Source organism: Podarcis raffonei, chromosome W (genome assembly GCF_027172205.1).
Source record: "Podarcis raffonei isolate rPodRaf1 chromosome W, rPodRaf1.pri, whole genome shotgun sequence".
NCBI lineage: Eukaryota > Metazoa > Chordata > Lepidosauria > Squamata > Lacertidae > Podarcis > Podarcis raffonei.
Window position 1 is genome coordinate 27,459,644 of NC_070620.1, and position 24,636 is coordinate 27,484,279.

General features: G+C 48.3%; 1 protein-coding gene across 1 annotated transcript; it reads right to left on the bottom strand.

The window, feature by feature from the left end:
* Positions 1 to 1,535: 1,535 nt before the first annotated feature.
* LOC128406050 (syncytin-2-like) lies at positions 1,536 to 10,503 on the bottom strand. The gene is made up of 2 exons (XM_053373092.1): positions 10,472 to 10,503; positions 1,536 to 3,765 (listed from the first exon to the last, which is right to left on the bottom strand). The coding sequence occupies exon 2, from the start codon at positions 3,004 to 3,006 to the stop codon at positions 1,774 to 1,776; it is 1,233 nt and encodes a 410-aa protein (XP_053229067.1). The 5' UTR covers positions 3,007 to 3,765; positions 10,472 to 10,503; the 3' UTR covers positions 1,536 to 1,773.
* Between the last annotated feature and the right edge of the window lie 14,133 nt (positions 10,504 to 24,636).

Here is a 24,636-nt window from a genome sequence, read left to right on the forward strand (position 1 = left end):
CACTCACTACCACAGCTTAACAGTCCTCTGGGAGGCTTCCGGGAGACTGCTGCTGCTGCTGCTGCTGCTCTAGTGAGTGCTGGGTGGGCCGCTCCCTTTCCTGCCAATTCCATCTGGCCTAGGGGGCGGAGCCTGTTAGGGTGTGAAACCTAAGACGCTGGCAAGTTAGCAATGTCATGTGACTTTAAGTAGTCAAGCTTGTTAAGTTGTTAAGTTGCTCAGTATGTAAAGAGTGTTTGTTTTCTCTGCCTGTGGGGCGTGAAGCAAAAATGTCTGAAAGCTCCGGAGGTGTTTCTGTTATCTTTCTGCAATAAACCTGTCTTTGGAAAGACAGGCTTCCCTGTGTCGTTATTTCTTTGCTGCTGAGACTTTGCAGCTTGTACTGCAACAAGAATTTCTGCACTGGACTTAATTAATGCTCTGCAAAGAGAACTGTTGCTGGTGGCGCAGCGGAAGCGTTTACTGGACCAGTACACAGACTCTCTTAGAGCCTGCACTCACTGCCACAGCTTAAGATATAGCACCCTGCTTGTGGTTAACGCTTAGCTGGAATGAAATATTCAACGCAGCAATAGAGAAATTAAAATAATAATTTATTTGTCAGACAAATAAATGAGAGACACAGTGGTATATGGTTACCAAAGCTCTGCCCGCTCCAGCCCTGATGGCCAGCACTTATATTTCCTCAGCCCAGCCCCCTTGCTCCTCCTTTGGCTGCCTCTGTCCAATCAGCTTGGTTGAAATTCCTATTGGCTGTTTGCTAGAACCAATCATAAAAGATACACCCATTTCCTATTACCTTTTATGGGAGACAAAGAGCTATATTTCCTTCTATCCATAAATGGCAGACAAGTAGCCATATATCTTACATTTGCCTCGACAAGGCACCTTAATTAACATTTCACCTTTTGCCCTAGACAAGGCACCTTAATTAACATTTCACCTTTTGCCCTATTGCCCTATTACCCTATTCACTCCAAAACAGATGGCTAAAACAGATGGCTCATGGTTTTAAGTTCTATCTTAGACAGAGATCTTGGGTTCACCTTCTCACACACCATCAATGAAATAAGAATCTAACATAAGAATCTAACATTTCTTACTTTCTAAATCCTTTGCATAATTACATTTAAGCCAACAAATCTCATACATTATCATAGCTTTTTAGAAGAAAAAGGAACTTAGTAAAAACAGTTTCAAAAAAAAAAGCCTCTTCAGTTTACAACTCCCTTTCCCCAGCCAGCTGCTGTTCCCATTAGCTCTTACCCTTTAACCTTAGAAAAATATTGCTCGAGTCTTCTGTTAAACAATAAATCTTACTATTTACCAACTCTTAATTAGTGTTTTTGCAGCTTGATTGTATTCTGTAATTTGTATGGTCAGTATGACCTTTGCTCCCAGCCTGTAATTTCCTTTTACAACTTTGAGGTACTGCTATAAATCAGGGGGGCCCTTGAGCAGGAAGATAAACAGCTGCCACCTGGCATGAAACATACAAGCATTTGAAGCTCATTTTAAAATACAGGTCTTGATCAGATGCCTCATTCCCCCCTTTCAAGCTCAAGGACCTTCATCCCAAGTGTCCTTGATAGCTTGACCTTCATCATATTCCTGAGGTAAAGCTCTGTATAGGGCCATGATATGAGGTAGAGTTAAATTTGAAATCATCTTGCTAATTGTACTTCTAAAACATGAAATGATACATGGCACCATACATAAAACCATTACTACTACCGTCAAGAAAAACAAGCAAGACAATAGTATCCCTTTGAGTCATGCAACATTAGGTAAACAATTGGTGAGCCATCCCATATCCCATCCTTCCCATATTTGTACTGGGACATGTGCTATACTCTCCATCTTTGTGGCCAACACACGGATTGCCTCACCATTATCAGAAATGTTAAAGCAACAGGCATTCCCTGTCAAGTTCAAGACTCCACATAGGCCTCCCTGCCTGGCAAGTACATAATCCATTCCCATTTTCAGCTGCAAAATGGCGGCTCTACTTTTATCCAACTGTTGTGCAATAAGTCTCAAACTCTGGGCCGTTGCATTGGTTACAAGTTCCACTACTGCTTGCAATCGAATTATTCTGTTTAGATTATAAATAGGATCCCGTGCCCCTTGTATGAGCTCATCAGGATTCCAGGAGGCAGGTTCATAATAGGCTATAATGCGCTCTGGTGGCCAATCATCAGTATCGCTCCAACTTTGGGTACTTCCTCCTGCTATATGAGAAATATCAGCATTTCTTCTTGTACGTTTGGCCGAACTAGTGGGCATAATCCACATTGGTGGTAATACCCATCCCAGGAAACAAGTCCCACTCCATTTGGAAGGGAGTTGCTTGTATGCCCATTCTCCACATATCCACCACAACCATCGGGTCTGAGGTTTTTGGTATGTGGAGTGCATAAGGCGAAATATCAAAAGGGGTACAGAGTTCACAGTGCAGTATGTTAGATTGCCTTTTGCTGTCACAGTTATGTTCCACACCATTTTCCATGCATGAATAAAAGGAGGTGCACAGGGCAAGGTATTCCGAGTTCGATAGGTAGTACCATTTGCCCAGGTTTGACTATTCTTAATATAATCCCAAGTATAGTGGCAATGAGAAGAGCCTACCATGGTAGAATCAGCTGCCTCTGATGATTTATGTACACAGAATTCCCCTTGTACAGGTATAACTCGTATTGGTTTAGTTGAGTTCCATCCGGGGAAATTCTGTACTTCTGTTTGGTGTGGCATTTCGCTTACCATACCAATGGCATTTAATGGTATCGGTAATAAGGGCATACCTCCCTCTGAATCATCTGGTCCGAGAGAGCAAACAAGGCAATTGGTCCTATTTGTAACATTGGCTACCATCTCAGCTAAGCCTACCCACATATTGTGGTCATGGCGGAATCCATATTTAGCAAATTTGGTCAGATTCAAGGACCCTTCCCCTTCCCAAGGGAACAGGGTTAATAATAAAATCATGTTGATGTCTAGTATATGCATTCCTTCCACAAAAGATTACCTTATTGTGATAACAAAAAAATATTAGCCCCAATATAATTCCCCCAGTGACAGAAATGGGGAACCACCAAGACCAAAACATATATCCCGAGGATCCCCAATGAGTAATATCCCTGATAATTGTTCCACGGGGGGGGGGGGCAGTCAATCAATTGTATAAGAGAATCTTCCCGTTCACAATCGCTGGTTCAGATGCTCCTCAAGCTTCAGGCGTGCGCAGGTCAGCCAGCTTCCAGGTTGTGGCTGCAGCAGGCCGGTCGTCTAATGTTGCCTGTGACCTAGCCCGTTCCCCGTAGGGCTTGATACAGGGGTTTTTGGAGAGAGTCAGTTTAAAAGGATTAGAGGGGTCACCTTTGCACGTCCAACTGCCTTCGGACTTCTTCAAACGGGAGTGATGAATCCAGGGGGTCACCTCAGCTACCTTCACCGCTGTTGGAGTAGAGAGCAAGACGGTGTAAGGTCCACGCCACTTAGGTGCAAGTGGATCACGTTTCCACTCTTTCACCCATACGCTATCGCCAGCCTGGAACTGATGAATCGGCTCGGCAATGCGGCACGGCGTGCGCTCGAGGGCCCACCTGTTAAGAGAAACAAAAAACACGGGAGAGAGATTGCACTTGTCCCTGTGTCACATGGTCTCCTATTTGTTTGAGGTCAGCTGGAATATCCTGAACAAAGGAGGGCGGCCTCCCATACAGGAGCTCAAAAGGTGACAACTTAAGTCTTTTTGTGGGTGCGCACCTGTCAGGGGCTCAGGAGCAGAAGCACAGGGGAGAGAGCAAATAGAGAGCGAAGGAGAGGAATCCGAGGGGAGCGTAGGGGAGTATGACAGTGACCCGAGAGATTCCATTAGCTTCTCCAGCGAATCAGAAGATTCCCAGAAGGGGGCGCCGATGGTAAAGGCAAGGAGGGTCCCAGGGGGGACGCACCAGAAGCAAGGGGCCAGCGGGGACTCCCAAGGTAGCAGCGGAGGATCAGGACCAGCTCCCCCACCAGAGCGCAGTGGGGGGGAAGAGTCACATGTGTCAGGACCAGCCTCTCCTCCAGCGGGGAGAGAAGATGAGTCAGGGCTGACCACGCCTCCATCGGAAAGTGGGGAAACGGAGGGGAGGTCAGGTCCAGCTAGCCTCCCCAAAGGAGGGAGCAGTGACAGCAGTGTAACGGTCAGAAGGAAAGTGGGAGGCTGGGCGCGCGCGCCAAGTTCAAATGTGCAGGCGCGCGGGACAGCAGAAAACCCGGATTGGGAGCCAGGTCCTAAAGCCCGAAGGAGGGAGGGGGAAGAGTCAGGGGACTCAGCGTCAGAAGAGTCTAGGAAGGGCGAGACCCCGACGGGCAGGTGGACCCAGAGGAGGAAGGAACAGAGGAAGAGGTGGAGCAAGGCTATAGTCTTAAACTGGTGTCAAGGGGGGAGGAGATTCAGACGGAGCTTTGGCGGTCTAAAGTTAGAGACGTAGTGTTGCACGCTGCGGCTGTGGAAGTGAACTGAACTTCAATAAAGTCTTTTATACTAAACAACGAAGCAGCGTTGGTCTTATGTGAGCTGGGACCTCGGGCAGCGCTGACAGTAAGCTCCGTCTCAAAAAAGTATTCAACCCTCGCAGCGTGAGTTGGCGCAGCGAGGGGCAAAACTTGGTGTTTTGCAAGCTCACGAAGATAGGCAAAGATGACTACAGAGGAGAAGGTGACACAACTGCAGGATGCAGTCTCAACGCTTTACGCAGAATTAGCAGCATCAAAGAAAAGAGAAGAAGAAGCAGCAGCGCTCTGCCGGGATCTGCAGACCAGGTGGGACCGTTGGGACAAGGAGGGGTTGTCAGGACCCAAGCAGGAGGGAGTTGGCCTCGGGAAGAGGGGGGCCAGCATACTAGCCCACTTCGACGGGAACCTGCAGCAGTATCCTAACTTCAGAGCAGACATAGTTTTCGCGCTCAATTTGCTTCGGAAGGACTTTAGAGATGAGGAGGAGAAAGTGGGCTTCATAATAACTCATCTGCATGGGGAAGCTAAATCGTGGCTGCGCACTTTGTGGCGCGAAAATGATCCCGCCCTCCAAGATTCAAAAGCATTTATCGAAGCTATGGACGCGTGTTTTAAATCAACGGTAGATGTGGACGTGGCCAGGAGGGAAATGCATGGGCTGAGGCAAGGGAAAGCAACGGTGCGACAATATCACTCCTGCTTTTTTGCGTTAGTAAACGTGCTGGGCTGGCAGAAGGACTCCGCTGCCGTCAGGGATCTGTTCTGGGAGGGGCTAAATGGGGCCGTGAAAGATGAGCTGGCAAGGGGAGAAAGACCTAAAAGCACCACAGAAGTCGTCCAGAGGGCGCTAGCAATAGGGGTGCGCCTGGAAGACCGCCCTTGGAGCAGGGAGGAGGGACGTAGGGCAAACACACTAGCCAGAACAACTCCCTTCCTACCCAGAGAGACAGAGCGGGCTCAATCCACGCCTCCACTGGGGAGGGGAGAAGAGCCGATGGAGATAGGTGGTGCCAGGGCTCAGACAGCAAGCAGAGCCCAAACACCAGGAGCAGTCAAGACGAAGGCTCCTAGAGGGAGCAGGAAGTGTTACATCTGCGACAGTGCACTGCACATGGCCAAAGAGTGTCCCCAGAGGATCCAGAAGCACACTGCAGCCTCAGCAACAGTAAGGGGAGCACGTCAACAAGGGGAACAGCTGCAGGGAAACGACGGAGCCTGGTTGGAAGCAGAAGCACTGGGGCTCAACCAGGCGAGTCAGTGAAGCAGTCCCCAGAGATTTTGCAGCCCACAGACCCCCTCCCACCCAAACCAGTGGTGCAACTCACAGCATCTCTCCAGCTGCCCGATGGGCTCCTCCTGGAGGTCCCTATTACCATTGACTCTGGTAGCAATGCAGACTTTGTAGGAGTGGACTTCGTCAAGCAGCATCGCATAGCACTCCTGCCAGCCACGATGCCCCTGAACGTCGTCACGGTTGATGGCAGGAAGATACTGGGAGGAGAGGTGGTGCAGCAAACACCGCCTATGGTGATGCAAATTGGAAATCACCGCGAGGTCATCAGTTTCAACGTCACCCACCTGTCAGACACGCCCATAGTGTTGGGCATGAGTTGGCTGGATAGGCACAGCCCGGCATTAGCATGGTACCAGCGGCAATTAACCTTCTGTTCTTCCTACTGCGCAGAACACTGCGTCCGGACACGCCAGGAAGAAGAGGGACAGGGGGATGAACCGCAGCTACACCTGGGCATGGTGCAGGCGGTACCCAACAAGTACAAGGCCTTTTGGGAGGTTTTCTGCGAGAAGGAAGCGGACAAGCTGCCTCCCCACAGGCCCTACGACTGCAAGATTGACCTCCTGCCGGGGGCGACGCTGCCGACTGGAAGACTGTACTCCATGTCTGAAGACGAAATGCAAGAACTCAGGGAGTTCATAGATCACAATTTGAAGCGGGGATTCATCCAGGAATCCAAAGCAGTTGGGGGCAGTCCCGTGTTTTTCGTGAAGAAGAAGAACACGCCCGAACGGAGGCTCATAGTGGATTATCGAATCATCAATTCCAGGACAAAGCCCACAGCATTCCCCATGCCCAAGATCGACGACCTGCTCGCGACGGTGAGGAAGGGACGGATCTTCACCAAGTTGGATCTACGAGGGGCGTACAACCTTATACGCATGCGGGAGGGCGATGAGTGGAAGACAGCCATGTTTACGCCTTTAGGCACCTATGAATACCGAGTCATGCCGTTTGGTCTGCAAAATGGCTCCCATTGTTTCCAAGCCTTCATGCACCACGTGTTAGCGGGACTCCTCTACAAGAAGTGCGTCTGCTTCCTAGACAACATCCTGATCTTCTCGGAATCGCAGGAGGCTCACGAGGAGGACGTCAAGGAGGTCCTGCAGAGACTACGGGAGCACAGACTTTACGCCAAACTGGAGAAGTGCCAGTTTGACATGACGGAGGTGGATTTCCTGGGCTACAAGCTGTCCGACAAGGGACTCGCCATGGAGAGCGCCAAGGTCCGCTCGGTGTTGGACTGGAAGAACCCGTGCAATCGGAAGGAGGTCCAGAAGTTTGTCGGCTTTGCCAACTTTTATCGCAAGTTCATCAAGGGGTTCGCGAAGGAGACGGCGGCCATCACGGACACCCTCAGCTCCAAGAAGAAGAAGTTCACCTGGACGGACCAGGCGGAGCAGTCCTTTCGGAGACTCAAGCGTCTCTTCGTGTCCGAAGAACAGCCGCTACACGTAAACCCCAGCAAACCAATAAGGGTTGAAACGGACGCCTCGGACAGAGCGGTGGGGGCGGTCCTGTTGCAGCAAGATCCGCAAGGGGACTGGAGACCATGCGCATTCTACTCCAGGAAGCTCAGCAAGTCGGAGCAGAACTACACCATCTGGGACAGGGAGTTGCTGGCCATTCATGCAGCCTTCAAGGCGTGGCGGCACTTCCTCGTCGGAGCCAGACACACAGTGCAGGTCCGCACGGACCATAAGAACCTGGAGTACTGGCGCACGGCGCGGTTCCTGAACCAGAGACACATCCGTTGGGCGGAGTTCTTTGCGGATTTCGATTTCCGGATAGAGTACATCCCGGGAGACAACAACGTCATGGCGGATGCACTATCCAGGAAGCCGCAGTATCTCGAGGAAGCGGCACCGGTGGCGGCCAGACACATTTTCGCACCGGAAGCGTGGGCTTGCGCTTCAGCCGCCGTGGACCTGGACGCGGTGCGTCGTGCTTTGCAGAAGGATTCGTTCGCACAATCCAAGATGGAGGAGGTGCGACGCGGCACAGCGAAGGACGACGAGTTCCAGATACGTGACGGACTGCTCATCCGCAAAGGGGCTCTCTACGTATCGGGAGACGACCTCCGCGCGAAAGTCCTGCAGCAGTTACACGACGCGCCCAGCGCTGGGCACTTTGGCAAGGACAAGATGGCGGAATTAGTCACCAGGGACTTTTGGTGGCCCAAGGTGAGGGGAGAAGTCGCGGATTACGTCTCCAGGTGTGACACCTGCCAAAGGGCCAAACCAGTACACAGGACCGGCGGGTCTGCTGGAACCGCTGCAGACGCCGCTCGAACCGTGGGAGAAAGTGGCCCTGGACTTTGTTACAGATCTGCCCAGCTCGCGAGGCAAAACAGCGGTACTCGTGGTCGTAGACCTGTTCACCAAGATGGCGCACTTCATTCCTTGCGCGAAGGTGGCCACAGCGGAACAGACTGCCAAGCTGTTCATAGACCACATGTTCAAAGCTCACGGCTTGCCGCGGTCCATCCTGTCCGACCGGGGCCGCCAATTCATCTCGAGCTTCTGGCAAAAGCTGCTGGGCATCCTGAACGTCAAGATCAATTTAGCGTCGGCACGACACCCGCAGACCAACGGACAAGCGGAGAGGGTCAACGCCATCATGCAGCAGTACCTACGATGCTACGCGAATCAACAGCCTTCGACCTGGGTGGACTACCTACCGCTGGCCGAGTTTGCCTACAACAGCACGAAGCACGGGTCTACAGGTGTGACACCGTTCTTCGCCAACAATGGGCGGCATCCCAGAACCTTCCCGGGGTTAGAGACGAAGGGGGAGGGGGAGCCACGGGGGGCAGAGCACTTAGCCGCAGAGTTACAGGAGGTCCATGAGCAACTCCGAAGGCACTTGGAACTCGCGAAACACGCCTACAAGATGCAGGCAGACAGGCACAGGAGGGGCGGGGAAGACATCCAGGTGGGGGACTGGGTCTGGTTAGCAGCCCAGGCACTGCCGGCCAGAACGCTAGCTAAGAAGAAGCTCGGGCACAAGCAGCTGGGACCTTACCAGGTCGCGGCACAAATCAATCCAGTGGCCTTCCGGTTGACACTCCCGGAGGGCTCCAGAATGCACCCAGTCTTTCATAGGTCAGTGCTGACACCCTACAAGGCACCTCACAGGTTTCAGGCGCCAGGGGACACACCAGCCCCACGTAGCACATCGCCAACAGGGGAGGGATCACAGAGGGCGACGCCACTCAACGAGGTCACGGAGATTTTGGACTCGAGATGGGGGGAAGAGGGAGTTGAATATCTCCTCGCCAGGGAAGGTACCCCGGCCAGTGCCAACGAGTTGGTACCGTGCTATGCCGTGGAGGAGCATTACCTCAAAGACGAGTTCCATTCAATCTTCCCACACAGACCCATGCCGGCGGAGTATTTCGACGACTGGCTTTTCACACCCACACTTTCAGCCAGCACGTTCCAGGGTTTCTCATCAGCGGAGGAGCCGACGCCAGAAACAAGCTCCCCGGAGGGGTCACTCTCGGGGTTTGTCACAGACCGCTCCTATTGGTGGGACACTCAACCAGAGGTGGGGTGGAGCAGGGAACTGCTGAGGGGGCCCCTACACACAGCCTCACCCGAGGGTCCAGGAGGTGGGGAGGACATGGACGTGTTGGGGGAGGATCCTGGATTCGAGCACGACAGCAGAGAAATGGAAGCAGAGGAAATCAACGTCGACGAGCCCATTGCGGGCGGGCCTGATCCTGCTGGCCGGTTGCACACCAGGGGGAGAGAACGGCATCCCGCACTCACACCCACAGCACGGGAGCACCCGAAACCCACACCCGAAGAGGGGGAGGGGGGAAGGGGGGGCTTCGAGGGGGGGATGGATGTCAGGGGCTCAGGAGCAGAAGCACAGGGGAGAGAGCAAATAGAGAGCGAAGGAGAGGAATCCGAGGGTAGCGTAGGGGAGTATGACAGTGACCCGAGAGATTCCATGAGCTTCTCCAGCGAATCAGAAGATTCCCAGAAGGGGGCGCCGATGGTGACGGCAAGGGGGGTCCCGGGGGGACGCTCCAGAAGCAAGAGGCCAGCGGGGACTCCCAAAGCAGCAGCGGAGGATCAGGACCAGCTCCCCCACCAGAGCGCAGTGGGGGGGAAGAGTCACATGTGTCAGGGCCAGCCTCTCCTCCAGCAGGGAGAGAAGATGAGTCGGGGTAACCACGCCCCCATCGGGGAGTGGGGAAACGGAGGGAAGGCCAGGTCCAGCTAGCCTCCCCGAAGGAGGGAGCAGTGACAGCAGTGTAACGGTCAGAAGGAAAGTGGGAGGCTGGGCGCGCGCGCCAAGTTCAAATGTGCAGGCGCGCGGGACAGCAGAAAACCCGGATTGGGAGCCAGGTCCTAAAGCCCGAAGGAGGGAGGGGGAAGAGTCAGGGGACTCAGCGTCAGAAGAGTCTAGGAAGGGAGAGACCCCGATGGGCAGGCGGACCCAGAGGAGGAAGGAACAGAGGAAGAGGTGGAGCAAGGCTAGAGTCTTAAACTGGTGTCAGGGGGAAGGAGATTCAGACGGAGCTTCGGCGGTCTAAAGTTAGAGACGTAGTGTTGCACGCTGCGGCTGTGGAAGTGAACTGAACTTCAATAAAGTCTTTTATACTAAACAACGAAGCAGCGTTGGTCTTATGTGAGCTGGGACCTCGGGCAGCGCTGACAGCACCGAACACGAAACAGTGTTATGGGTAACACATCAGTGCTGTGGCCAGCATTACCATCGTTCCTTCTGCCACTTCTTCCTCTCTTGTTTCTCAGCCTCATCCCTATTCCGATAAACTCGGCATGCAATGGCCATAATTTGGCTCATCAGCATCCCTTCCCATCCTTCTGATTTCTGAATTTTCTTACGAATGTCAGAAGCGCACTGGGCCACAAAAGTAGCAGTAATCATTCTGCTGTTTTCAGGGGCTTCAGGGTCAAAAGGAGTCCATATACGATAGGCTTCCTGCAGCCTCTCTAAAAAGTCTCCCGGACTCTCATTTGGTTTCTGTTCTACTTCTGAGACTTTAGACATATTAGTGGGCTTGTGGCATGCCCTGCGGATATCTTGCACAAGCGTCTGGCGGTAGGTGGTAAGCCTGGCCAGGTGAATTGCATTGTTTGGATCCCAATTAGGATCTTCCAAGGGAAAGTTGTCCTGGAGATGACGGTCAATATTAAAAATATTTCCCACTCTGGCCTGCTCACGCAAATATATCTGTGCCTTTTCAATTATGTCTCTCCTTTCCTCAGTGATGAACAGAGTATTCAGGAGCTGGCGGCAATCTGTCCAAGTAGGACTATGAGTATTTACTATTGAAGTCACCAAGTCCATCATAGCCTGAGGTTTTTCTGCGAAAGACGGGGTGTGTGTTTTCCAATTCATCAGATCCGTAGTCGTGAATGGAATGTACTGGAGGGTCGAAGTTCGAGGTGGCCGTGGTCCGGGTTGCCCGTTAACCAGCACAGGCTCCTCAAGTGCATCAAATACTCTTCTGAGAGGGGCTACTACGTGACCTTTCTCTTCGCTTTGCTCTAGGGGCCTCAAATCATAGGGGATGGTATCTATCCCAAGACGTTCTTTTAGCAGCTTTATGGGCCTGGCTGTATTGCTTGCTGACCGATCAAGGTCTCCCTGTAACTTCTGTAATAATTCTCTAGGACTTGGATGTACAGGGGTTTGAGGTGGGCAATTAGTTGGTCCACTAAAGGAGACTGTAGATGGAGTTCTACTGGGACTCACAGGTGGAATAACCACTTCTGCTTGGGCTTTATTATAGGACTCCAATGCCTCCTGAAGATATTTATCAGAATCTATCAAGGAATCAAGCTCTGTGACTCCAGCTCCGTTATTCATTCCACTGTCTTTCCTTGGGGTTACAACTGGTGGAGTGTTCGGATTAGGCTCCCCTCGACGTGGGGCATAGGGTGGAGGTGGAAGCACCTCTTCCTCTGGTCCCTCAAAAATGGGTTTGAGTTTATTTGGCAAGATTCATTTCCTAGCTTCGGCTTTTACAGCCAATAATTTGCATCGTTGGACTTTGCATTCCCTTATCCATGGAGGATTATTATTTAATGTGCTCAGCCAAGAATCTATATATGAAAATTGTTCTGGGCATCCTCCAGTTTCTTTGGTGATGTTGGACCAATGTTTGCTTGCTAAATTTATATCAAAAGTTCCTTGAGGCGGCCATCCAGTATTTTGTTTTGGCCAGTCTAATTCACATAATGTTCTCAAGCGCTCTGGCGTCATTTTGACTCCATATGCTCCTGAGAAGGCTTTCTTAAAATTATTTAACATACATTCAAGAGGTGTATTTTCCCCCTTTGAACCTCCAACTCCCATTGTATGGCCCTGTGAAGTATCCACTCAGTCACTCACACACTCGCTTCGTGGGGTTCCTTGCCCAGTGAAGTCGCCTTACTGGGAAACGAAGTAGTACCCACTCCACACTCAGGTCAGCTACAGATTGCTCTGTACTTTCTCACACATACAATGCGCTGGATACTTCACCACACTCTACCTCCCAATCTTTCCCTTTTCCTCCACCAGACCACCATCTGATGTACCCAACCACCTAGCGTACTCAGTTCCCCCTTACTGAGACGCAAAAGTTTGATCAAGACTTCTCTTCCTCCCAATTAATTGGAGGGCCTCAACCCCTTTGTGCACTTACCCTTAGCTGGTTCCCTGTTTATTTCTCTGGTCCCCCCCCCCCGGTCCGTCACCGTCAGTGAGCAGGGTATCAGACAGACAAGACTTCCGCGTTCCCCTGGAAAAATGTTCCAGTGCGCGCTGGGTAAGCAGTTAGTGGTCCTCCCTCTTGTACCCTGCCTGCTAAGGCAAAGGGGCTGTGTTCCAGCAGACCACTTATCCGAGTCACAGAGGCACCATAAAATGTAGCACCCTGCTTGTGGTTAACGCTTAGCTGGAATGAAATATTCAACGCAGCAATAGAGAAATTAAAATAATAATTTATTTGTCAGACAAATAAATGAGAGACACAGTGGTATATGGTTACCAAAGCTCTGCCCACTCCATCCCTGATGGCCAGCACTTATATTTCCTCAGCCCAGCCCCCTTGCTCCTCCTTTGGCTGCCTCTGTCCAATCAGCTTGGTTGAAATTCCTATTGGCTGTTTGCTAGAACCAATCATAAAAGATACACCCATTTCCTATTACCTTTTATGGGAGACAGAGAGCTATATTTCCTTCTATCCATAAATGGCAGACAAGTAGCCATATATCTTACATTTGCCTTGACAAGGCACCTTAATTAACATTTCACCTTTTGCCCTAGACAAGGCACCTTAATTAACATTTCACCTTTTGCCCTATTGCCCTATTACCCTATTCACTCCAAAACAGATGGCTAAAACAGATGGCTCATGGTTTTAAGTTCTATCTTAGACAGAGATCTTGGGTTCACCTTCTCACACACCATCAATGAAATAAGAATCTAACATAAGAAGAGAAGGAGGGAAGTGAGCGGCAAAACAGACCATCTAGGAGGACTTCCGCGTAGTCTTTGCTCACGGACAGATGCGTCTCTCCCACTTTGCCAAGGTCGGGAGGTACGCGTTCGTTAGCGGAGCTAGAAGGGGGAGCTAAGGCTAAGCTGACCCCGAAGCCTTGGAAGGAGATTCCAGGGTGATATGGCGTTGCTGCAGCACGAAGAAGAGGACCCCCAGACCAATTTCAAGCTCCTAAAAGCTGAGCAAGAAGGGGGAGAAGGGGGAGAACTTCTTTGGTGCTAGTTCCTGCAACCCTCCGCTGACGAGAAGCCCGAGTCCGTGGGTAGGTCAATGGCTACACTTCTAACAAACTGAAGCAAACCTAAATGATTAGCCTATTTTACTTACTGAACTTGCTAATCTACGATTAAAACAAAGCGTTTGATCTTAAAACAAAGTGTTTGAACTTGAATGGCTTTTCGCGACTGACCGAAATTTACCTACAAGCTATATCAGACTGGTTTTTTTTCCAAAAAAGACATCTATTCCATTAATACCTAAGACGTTTTAGCCATCTTTTCCTGCTGGAGTTATGAACAAAAAGATTACCTGTGGCTTCATTAGTGTTGCGACAGAAATAAACCATGAAGTCATGAAGAAGAAATAATAAAAAAGACCCTTCCCAAGTGGTGAAATATATAAAGGGGTTTCCAGAATCTTCAGTATAAAATTAACTGTTGTTCACAAGTTAGTTTTCAACTGTCTGTTCACGCTGGCAAAAGGAATATAAGAGGCCAGAGACTCCCAGAGAACGGTGGTGAATGAGAGGGTGATTGATTACAAAGTTATAAAACTGTCACAAGACTGATAAACATCGCCTCCCCTCTCCCAAGAAGTGTGGATATCCTCTCTTTCTGGGGATTTCTGCTGTCTTCGGCTGTGGACTGCTACGGAGTATAAATCAATTTAACAACAGCTAAAAGTACTTCTGCTGACTCACGCGCTCCGACATTTTCTTAGACCGACATTTTCCTGGTTTGAGGAACGGAAATGAACTGTATTAGACTGACATAGATTGAGAAAAATCGCAGAGAGGGAGTGACTCAAACAGCGACATCAGCTGGTGAAAGAAAACGTTGCACTCTTTTGAAAAAGACGTTCCTCTAATAAGACCTATAAGAGCAATTACAGGGATTTTTGCAAGATCTGCAACTAGTGAAGATCCCAAAACGCTGCATCATAATCTGCTGAAAGAGACAAGGTTTCATAAATTTTTACAGACCCTATACCTCATCACTGGAATAGCATTCCTGTTACCTCTGGAAAAGTAATATCTAGAGAGAACTTAACAGCACATAACATTATTGCATTGTACATTATTAATTGAAAATACTCCCCAGCTCTTTTCTTATTATTCAAATATATTTTTCGTATTTTCTTCCCCCTCTTTATTTCTTTACAAATTATAAATTGCATTATTATTATTACTTCTTTTGCTTTATTTTTCTCTTACCCTCCCATCTTTTCTTTGTTTCTTTCTTTTGTAATTTTTGTGTGTGTTTGTGTTTTGTTTTGTCTCTCTGTTTGTTTCATTTTTGTTGTTTTTCTGGTTGTTTTTGTGTGGTTTTCAACATGTGTGGTTTTGTCTTGTGTGTTTTTTTGTTTCTGCTTTTTGTTGCTAGGGTTTTTTTTCCTGTTTTTGTTTGCTTTGCCTTTCGCTATCTATTGGTAGCTAATGCAGCTGATATTAGTATCAGATGTCATTAGCTTTGTTGCAAGGTGCTGATTAACTGAACCGCCAACCTGTTTTAAGATTTATATATATGATCTATTACCCTGAATGATTAAGTGAACGCAAGGATTGCAATCATTTATTATATTTATTTGATCTGATGAATTTGTGATATAGCTGTATTGAGGCTTGGCTGTAACTAATTAGATAATTGTTCATAATCAATTTAAAATATATTTAGTGAAACTGGGAATATAAAAAATTAGTGGATACATAGCCCGGAGATTACTATCAGACTGGTAAAATTGTCGTGATTCTATTAAGAAAGATTGAACTTAATTGACATTCATTAATTATCACATTGGAAATATTGACACGATTGTATTAAGAAAGATTGAACTTAATTGATATCCAATCTGTAAGACAGAAGGAAAGAGAACAAATTACCTAGTGAGCTAATTGAATTTCTTAGTGATGTATGGTAAAAAAACAACTGTGTCAGGTTCTGCGGCAGTTTCAGCCTCACAAATCAGGAGAACTTCTGTAATTGACATGGATCAATCACTAGATATGAGAGAATTAATTTTAAGTTTGAAGAAAGATATCCAAGTGTCAGGGAACTGCCATCGGAGGAGCAGGAGGTGAAAGGGCTCACAGAGGCTGAGAGAGATTACTCAGCTGAGGAGGGAACCAGCAGGGGGAGAGGTGGAGTTCCAAGGGAAAGTGAGTCGGAGGGAGGGCTCAGAGATACTTCCAGCGAAAATAGTGGGGAGGTTTCAGGACCTCCCATAGGGACACCTACTCCTCGCCGGAAACTGTCACGCCGAGAGTCCAGAAGACGCGTTTCCGTTAAGGAGCTTTTATGCTGGAAGAAGTTCCGTAAACGCCCACTGTCCGATTCTACGAGCGACTGATGGAGCCATGCTTAAGGAGCTCCGTCACAGACAGAGGTTTGTGGACTTAGCCAAACTCTGAGGGACTAGGATTTTACGCACAAGCAGCTCACCATCCCATCACAGAAATCGGACAGTCCCTGAAAGCAGCTTGTGCAGAGAGGCATCATGAGCAACCCAGCCGGAGCCGGGGGAGCAGGAGGAGCTGGAGAGGGTCCAAGCCTGGAAGAAAGGTACAGGGTTTTGGAAGTCCAGCTAGCGCTGCAAACGGCGAGGCTAGAGGAAAGGAGGGCGCAGGATGCAGAAAAGGCAAAAGGCGCTACACTAGCAAGAAAGATGCCAGGATTGGTGCAGAAGTTTGGGGGGGACCCCAGGAACTATCAAGCCTTTAGGACAGAGATGCAGTATGCTCTCGAGCTGCAGTTTGACGACTTTCCCGACGAGGCATCGCGAGTGGCGTTTGTGGTTGGCCATCTCGAAGGGGGGGCGAGAGACTGGGTTAGACCCCTGATGGCAGGGAATAGTGAAATGCTGAAGGACACGAGGAAGTTTTTTCGCGCCATGGATTTGATGTTTTCCAGCGAGATTGAACAGGGACTGGTGCGCAGACAATTGATGGCTTGTAAACAGGGGAGCCGATCGGTTCGTGAGTACTGGACTGAGTTTACAATGCTGATACATAAATTGGGGTGGGACCTATCGGCGGAACCCATTCAAATGCTTTTCAAAGAGGGGCTTTCTTCGGCGGTGAAAGACGAACTTTCCCGGGCGCCCAGGGCGGAGTCTATGGACCAGCTGACCAAATCAGCGCTGACCATTGGAGCGCGCCAGGAGGCGAGAGCCTTGGAGAAGCGGGAAGGGAAAGGAGAGCGTTGGAGGGATTTCCGCATTCCAGAGATTCCGGAGCCAAATTTCCCGCCAGGAGAGCCGATGGAAATTGGAACAGCGCGCGCGCGCGCAGTTTCAAATCCCAGTGAAGGGAGGAAGAAGGAGGGGAAGAGCACCAAGAAATGTTATCTCTGCCAGCAGCCAGGTCACTTTGCCAGAGTCTGCCCGCAAAGAAAGGAATGGCAAGGGATGGCGGGAGCTGTTGGGGGGAAGGAGGAGGGAGTCCAGGAGCCAGTAAAAGCCAACACCTGGCTGCCACCGTCAGGGCACAGCAGCCAGGCCAAGGAGCAGTAAAAGTGCCCACTCCGGAACCTCCAAGACCAGCCCTAGTAATAGAGGTGTTGCTAGAGCTGGCAAACGGATACCCACTAAAGACAAAGGCGCTGTTGGACTCAGGCAGCTCCTGTAATTTTATGAGTAAGGAGTTTGCAGCTGAACACCAGATACAGATACTCCCTTTAAGTAACCCCCTGCAGGTGACCACGATCGATGGGAGGGAGCTGTTGGGAGGAGAAGTTAGCCTACAGACCGTCCCAATGGTTATGAGGGTGGCCAGGCACACCGAAAGGATAGCGTTCAATGTGGCCACCCTGGGAGGGGCTCCCGTTATTTTGGGAATGAGCTGGCTAGCGTTGCATGATCCGCTAGTGGGCTGGCATCAGAGAGTGGTCTCCTTTGGGTCAGCACATTGCCTGGAACACTGCAGAGAGGGAAAGGTGCCGGAAGGGGCAAAAGCCTTTCTAGCAGGGACGGAAGTGGCGGACAAAGGGAAGGTGCCCAAACAATACGCTGACCTGAGCAAGGTCTTCAGCGAAAGGGAAGCAGATAAACTACCACCGCATAGAGACTTTGACTGCCAAATTAACCTGGTCCCTGGAGCCCAGCTCCCCGTGGGCAAGCTGTACGCCATGTCAGACAGGGAAATGCAGGAGTTAAGGGAGTTTATTGATAAAAACCTGAAGAGGGGCTTCATCAGAGAGTCCAGAGCGGTGGGGGGGAGCCCAGTGTTTTTTGTGGACAAAAAACACACGGATAAACCCAGGCTTGTAGTGGACTACCGGGCCCTAAATGCAGTGTCAGAACCAGTGACTTTCCCCATGCCCAGAATTGATGACATTTTGACCAGGGTGAGGAAGGGAAAGATATTCACAAAACTGGACCTGAGAGGGGCATACAACCTGATACGGATAAGGAAAGGGGATGAATGGAAAACCACCATGTTCACCCCTTTGGGGGCTTTTGAATATTTAGTTATGCCTTTCGGATTGCAATCAGGCTCAGCATGTTTTCAATCGTTCATGAACCACATCCTGGGACCTCTGCTCTACAAGAATTGCGTGGCCTTCCTCGATGACGTGTTGATATATTCAGAGAATGAGGAGCAGCATGTAAAGGATGTCAGGGAAGTGCTGAGCCAACTGCAAGCAAACCAGCTGTGGGTGAAAGTGGAGAAGTGTCAGTTTCACACCAAGGAGGTGGAATTCCTGGGGTACCGCTTATCAGACAAGGGATTAGCCATGGATCCAGGCAAGGTCCAGGCGGTGCTGGAATGGAAGACACCGAAAACGAAAAAGGATGTGCAAAGGTTCTTAGGGTTTGGGAACTTTTACCGTAAATTCATCAAGAACTTTGCCCACTTAACGGCTCCCATCACGGACTGTCTCAGCAGCAAGAAGAAATTCGTTTGGACGGCAGAGGCGGAGCAAGCATTTGAGGAATTGAAAAGGGCATTCGCTTCGGAAGAACAGCTCCTGCATGTGGATTTACAAAAACCCATGAGAGTGGAAACTGATGCCTCAGACCGGGCGGTGGGGGCGGTGCTGCTTCAGCCGGGGAGGAATAAGTCGGAATGGAGACCGTGTGCCTTCTTTTCGCGTAAGCTGAACAAATCCGAGAGGAACTACACCGTATATGACCGAGAACTACTCGCCATTCACGAAGCGTTCCGGAGATGGAGACATTTACTAATTGGCGCACAGCATAAGGTGCAAGTGTGTACGGACCACAAGAATTTGGAGTATTGGAGAACGGCACGAGTGCTCAACCAACGACAAGTGAGGTGGGCCCAGGAGTTCTCCAAATTCCATTTTGAAATTTGCTATGTGCCAGGTCCAGAAAACATCAGAGCGGACGCTCTCTCACGCAAACCTGAATATTTGGAGGGGGAGGGAGCGCCTGAAGAGAGACATATCATCCCAGAGGACCGCTGGGTGTGTGGGGCGGCCTGGGTGGGGCAAAGGGAACTGGTAGAGGGAACGGTAAATGATGAATACGCCCAGAATAAGCTCAGAGGTTTAAGGAGAGAGGGAGAAGACCCCGGAGGTTTTGAAGAAAGAAACGGGGCATTGTATTACAAAGGGGCACTATATATACCCGAAGGGGAATTGAGGGGGAGAGTACTCAAACAGCTGCACGACAACCCCACAGCGGGGCATTTTGGGCAACACAAGACCATGTGGTTGGTGACCAGGGAGTTTTGGTGGCCCAAGGTGAGGGAGGATGTACGGGAGTATGTAAGAGGGTGTGACCAATGCCAGAGAGCCAAAGGAGAAAGGCGGGCGCCAGCGGGGTTATTAGAACCGTTACCCACACCAGAACGACCGTGGGAGGCGGTATCGATAGATTTTATGACTGATCTGCCTAAATCCCAGGGGGAAACCGCCATACTAGTCGTAGTAGACCTGTTAACTAAGATGGGTCACTTTGTAGCTTGCTCACATGCAGTCACGGCGGAAGAGACAGCGAAATTGTTTGTAGAACATATTTTTAGGCTGCATGGCGCCCCCTTGAGGGTGGTCTCAGACAGAGGGAAACAGTTCACGTCCAGGTTCTGGAGGAAACTTATGAGCTTGTTGCACGTAGAGGTCAACTTTTCGACTGCCAGGCACCCTGAGACCAATGGGCAGGCGGAGAGAGCAAACGGTATCCTCCAACAATACCTGAGGTGTTATGTCAATGACAGAGAGAACGATTGGGTCGAAAAGTTGGCGCTAGCGGAATTTGCCTACAATAATGCGGAGAATGTGTCCACCGGGATGAGCCCCTTTTTGGCTAATTATGGGTGCCACCCCAGGGCATTTCCAGGGGGAGGAGGGGAGAGATGGAGTGTCCCGGCCGCCGAACATTTTGTAGAAGAAATGGAAGCGATCCATCGTCAACTCCAACTCAACTTAGAAAGGGCCAAAGAAGAATATAAGAGGCAGGCAGACAAGAGCAGAAGGGAAGGTGAAACCATTAGGGTGGGGAGTCAGGTCTGGCTGTCAACCCAAGGGTTGCCGTTCAAGGGGGGTTGCAAGAAATTGAGACCCAAAAGATTGGGACCATTTGAGGTCATCCAACAGGTCAACCCAGTGGCTTTCAGACTCCGGTTACCGAACCACATGAAACTGCACCCAGTATTCCACAGGTCATTACTGTCACCATATAGGGGGGAAGGTGAAGGGGTATCCACACGGGGGCCAGTCTTAGAAGAAAGGGAAAGCAGCAACCATGTGGCGGAGATCATCGACTCCAGGTGGAAGGGTAATCAGGTGGAGTATTTGGTCGCGTGGGAAGGGGAACCGGAGTCGGAAAACACCTGGGTGATGGCAGAGGAGGTCAGTGACGAGATCTTGATCGAAACGTTCCACCAAAGGTTCCCCAGGAAACCTCAGCCAGTAGCGAGGTTCCGGAGGGAGTACTTTGGCACCACCGACGATGAGGAGGAACTGGAAGGATTCAGGGAATCGGAGTTGGAAGAAGGAACAGACTCCGATGAGGAGGAGTACTTGGAAACCGGAAACAGCAACCGGTGGAGGGAAGTGTTCGAAACTTTGGAAGATGAGGGAGGTTCTTTCAGGGGTTTTGCTCCCTCGCCTCCCGCAGAGGAGGGGAGGGAAGGGGGTGAAGGGGGCCCTGGAGGGGAGGTGGATGTCAGGGAACTGCCATCGGAGGAGCAGGAGGTGAAAGGGCTCACAGAGGCTGAGAGAGATTACTCAGCTGAGGAGGGAACCAGCAGGGGGAGAGGTGGAGTTCCAAGGGAAAGTGAGTCGGAGGGAGGGCTCAGAGATACTTCCAGCGAAAATAGTGGGGAGGTTTCAGGACCTCCCATAGGGACACCTACTCCTCGCCGGAAACTGTCACGCCGAGAGTCCAGAAGACGCGTTTCCGTTAAAGAGCTTTTATGCTGGAAGAAGTTCCGTAAACGCCCACTGTCCGATTCTACGAGCGACTGATGGAGCCATGCTTAAGGAGCTCCGTCACAGACAGAGGTTTGTGGACTTAGCCAAACTCTGAGGGACTAGGATTTTACGCACAAGCAGCTCACCATCCCATCACACCAAGATTTAAAAAATAATGTAAATGAAAAGGCAAAAGCAACAGAAGAAAAACTTATTTCAATGGGAGTTAAAATAGATGAAAATGTGAAAATAGCAGCTGAGTTATCAACTCAGGTCAGCAATTTAGTACAAAAAAATTCAGAACTGACGAAAATAGTGCTAGATCTTAAAGGTAAAACACAGAACCTAGAGGAAGCTCAGAAAAAATTACAAAATGAAAATAGAGAGTTGAAAAGGGAATGTGATAAGATAAGGAAAGAAACAGCAGATCTAAAAGCACAGCAGGATTAAACTTTGGACTCTATTGCGATGTTGCAAATGCAGAGAAGGGAGAATACCCTAAGATTCAGAGGACTTACAGAGGACGCAGAGGAAATAATTGAGAAAAAAATCTCAAAAGAGCTAGCAGCTTGGTTAGACCTAGAAGAAGCAGAAGTAGCAAAAAAAAAAAAAAATAGAAAAAGCATTCAGAGTCAAATCTAATGTAGCAAAAGCAAACAACTGTCCGGCTGATTGTTTAGTCTCTTTTAACTCTATGGATTTCAGAAATAGAATTTTACAAGCTAGTAACAAAAAGAAATTCCAATCGGAAGGAAATGATATTATCGTCCACAAGATTATTCCAAATCGGTTGATAAAAAAGAGAGAAGCTTATAGACCTCTGGCTGAGGCACTAAAGGCAAAGGCAGTGGACTATAGGTGGGAGTACCCGGAAGGCATCTCCTTTTTCTTTAAAGGGAAACATAGAAAGTGCTTGTCGGCATTAGATGCGGACAAGTTCTGGAGAAAGTACCGGAAAGACCTCGGAGGAAAAAGGCAATTGTTGGGAGAATCAGAGGAAATTGGACAAACAGTTGAGAGTTAGGAGACAGATCTAAGAAGGGAACTTATTAAATGTATACTGAGACCTTGAATGTGTAATTTATTTATTTATTTATTTAACCCGTTGACGTATCATAAGAAATAAAGTATGGATTATAAATTTATTATTTGGAACGTAAATGGTTTAAATGAAAAATCAAAAAGGAACAAGGTGGAACATATTCTGGTTAAGCAAAAATATGATCTAATCTGTCTGCAAGAAACTCATGTAGCGGAAAAACATAAAAGAGTATTAATAAATAAAAGATTGGGGCTTGAGTTTATTGCATCAAGTAAAGAAAAAAAGAGAGGGGTGGTAATCTATGTAAAACCTCAGCTGGAGCCAAAACTGCTTTACAATGATGAAAAAGGTCGAACAGTGAGTATAGAAGTCAAGATCAATAATGAAAAAGTGATAGTTATTGGAATTTATGCACCAAATGAAAGAAAATCCGAATTCTATCAATTCCTGGAAGAAAAAGTCATAGAATATTTAGGGGGGGGAATTATATTATTAGGAGATCTTAATGGAGTAGTCAATCCAAACATGGACAGAACAATAAAGAAGAAAGAAAAGAGGCAGAATAAACTCCCAACTACATTTTTCCAATTAATAGAACTCCTGAATTTGTTCGACGCTTGGAGGTTTAAGAATCCAACAGAGAAAGAATTTACACATTATTCAGAGCCACATAAATCGGCGGGACGAATCGACGCGGTCTGGACAACAAAGGATTTATTAAATAATATTACAAAAGCAGAAATCCACCCAAGGACAATTTCAGATCTGGGTTAACTTTAAAGGAAAAGAAGAAAAGGTTAAAAGGTGGCAACTTAATGAGAGTATGCTAAATGATGAAAAAATTGTACAGAAGGCCAAGCAAATCTTAGAAGAATATTTTAAGTTTAATTTAAATCAAGGAGTAGATCTAGAGACGGTTTGGGACGCGAGTAAAGCCGTCATAAGAGGCTTCTTTATACAGTGGTGCCTCGCAAGACGAAAAGAATCTGTTCCGCGAGTCTCTTCGTCTTGCGGTTTTTTCGTCTTGCGAAGCAAGCCCATTAGCGGCTTAGCGGCTTAGCGCTATTAGCGGCTTAGCGGGCTTAGTGGATCAGCTGGTAAGCGGCTTAGCGGCTTAGCGGATCAGCTGTTAAGCGGCTTAGCGGATCAGCTGATAAGCGGCTTAGCGATCAGCTGTTAAGCGGCTTAGCGGCTTAGCGGATCAGCTGATAAGCGGCTTAGCGGCTTGGGGAAAAGGGGGGGGGAAGGAAAAAAACCCTGCAGGAACTCACAAGACATTTTCGTCTTGCGAAGCAAGCCCATAGGAAATTCGTTTTGCGAAGCACCTCCAAAATGGAAAACCCTTTCGTCTAGCGGGTTTCCCGTCTTGCGAGGCATTCGTCTTGCGGGGCACCACTGTACAACAAAACGCATTCCAAAGGAAAATAAAGGAGAAGAAGAAAATGGAGATCTGGGAGGAAATTAGAGAAAAGGAAAGGATCCTTTTCCAAAAACCAGATGATGAATTAATTAAGCAAAGTATAGAAATTTTACAGACGCAATTCTCCATGATAATAAATGAAGAGATAGAATGGAAGATGAAATGGTTGAGACATAGAAATTTTGAGTTTGCAAATAAACCTGGCAAACTTCTGGCCTGGCAATTAAAGAAGAAAAAAGAAGATAGAATTATCAATAAAATTAAAATTGAAGACAAATGGATTCAAGAACCGAAGGAAATTAGTAAAAACTTTGCTAGTTTTTTTCGGAAAACTATATAAAGAAGGTCCAGAGACTCTAGAAAAAATAATTGACTATTTGGGCAAAAATAAACTACCAATAATACCTAAGGAAAAAACTGAAATCTTGAACTCACCAATAACAGCTATGGAGGTGCAACTAGCTATACAGAGATCAAAATTAGGAAAGACACCGGGCCCAGATGCTCTTCCAGCTAATTACTATAAAAAGTTAGAACAAGCATTATTTCTTCCCATGAAAGACCTAATGAATAATATTCTGGCAAATGGAAAGCTTCCGAAAACCTGGAAGGACAGCTTTATTACTCTTATCCATAAACAGGGAACAGATGCCTCAAACATGGCCAATTACAGACCCATTGCACTGTTAAATAACGATTACAAGATATTCGCAGACATTCTTGCAAATAGATTAAAAATGGTGCTGAAAGAGATAATTCATAAAGATCAAAATGGATTTCTTCCCGGACGATTTATGCAATCCAATATTAGATGTGTGATTAATGTATTGGAATATTTGGATATTAAAATTGATAAACCAGCAGCTATTATGTTGGTGGACGCTGAAAAAGCTTTTGATAACGTGTCCTGGAAGTTTATGAAAAAATTAATGGAAGAAATCGGACTGGGAGAAAATATTTGTAAAGGAATAAATGCCATCTATTCGGAACAATATGCAAAATTGATCATCAACGGAAGAATTACTGAGGAGTGCAAAATAAACAAGGGAACCAGACAGGGCTGCCCTCTGTCTCCACTGATATTTATCTTGGTGATGGAAGTCTTGAACAATCAGATAAGAAGGGATCAGCTTGTTAAAGGCATCACTCTGGGAAACAAAACATATAAAATTAAAGCTTTCGCAGACGATTTACTTGTTATGACTGAAAACCCTAAAGAAAGTCTGAAAAGAGTGCTGGAACTGATTAAAGAATTTGGAG

What these genes read in the sequence shown, in the direction of transcription:
- LOC128406050 (XM_053373092.1), bottom strand. Translation starts at nt 3,006, where the DNA reads ATGCATATACTAGACATCAACATGATTTTATTATTAACCCTGTTCCCT.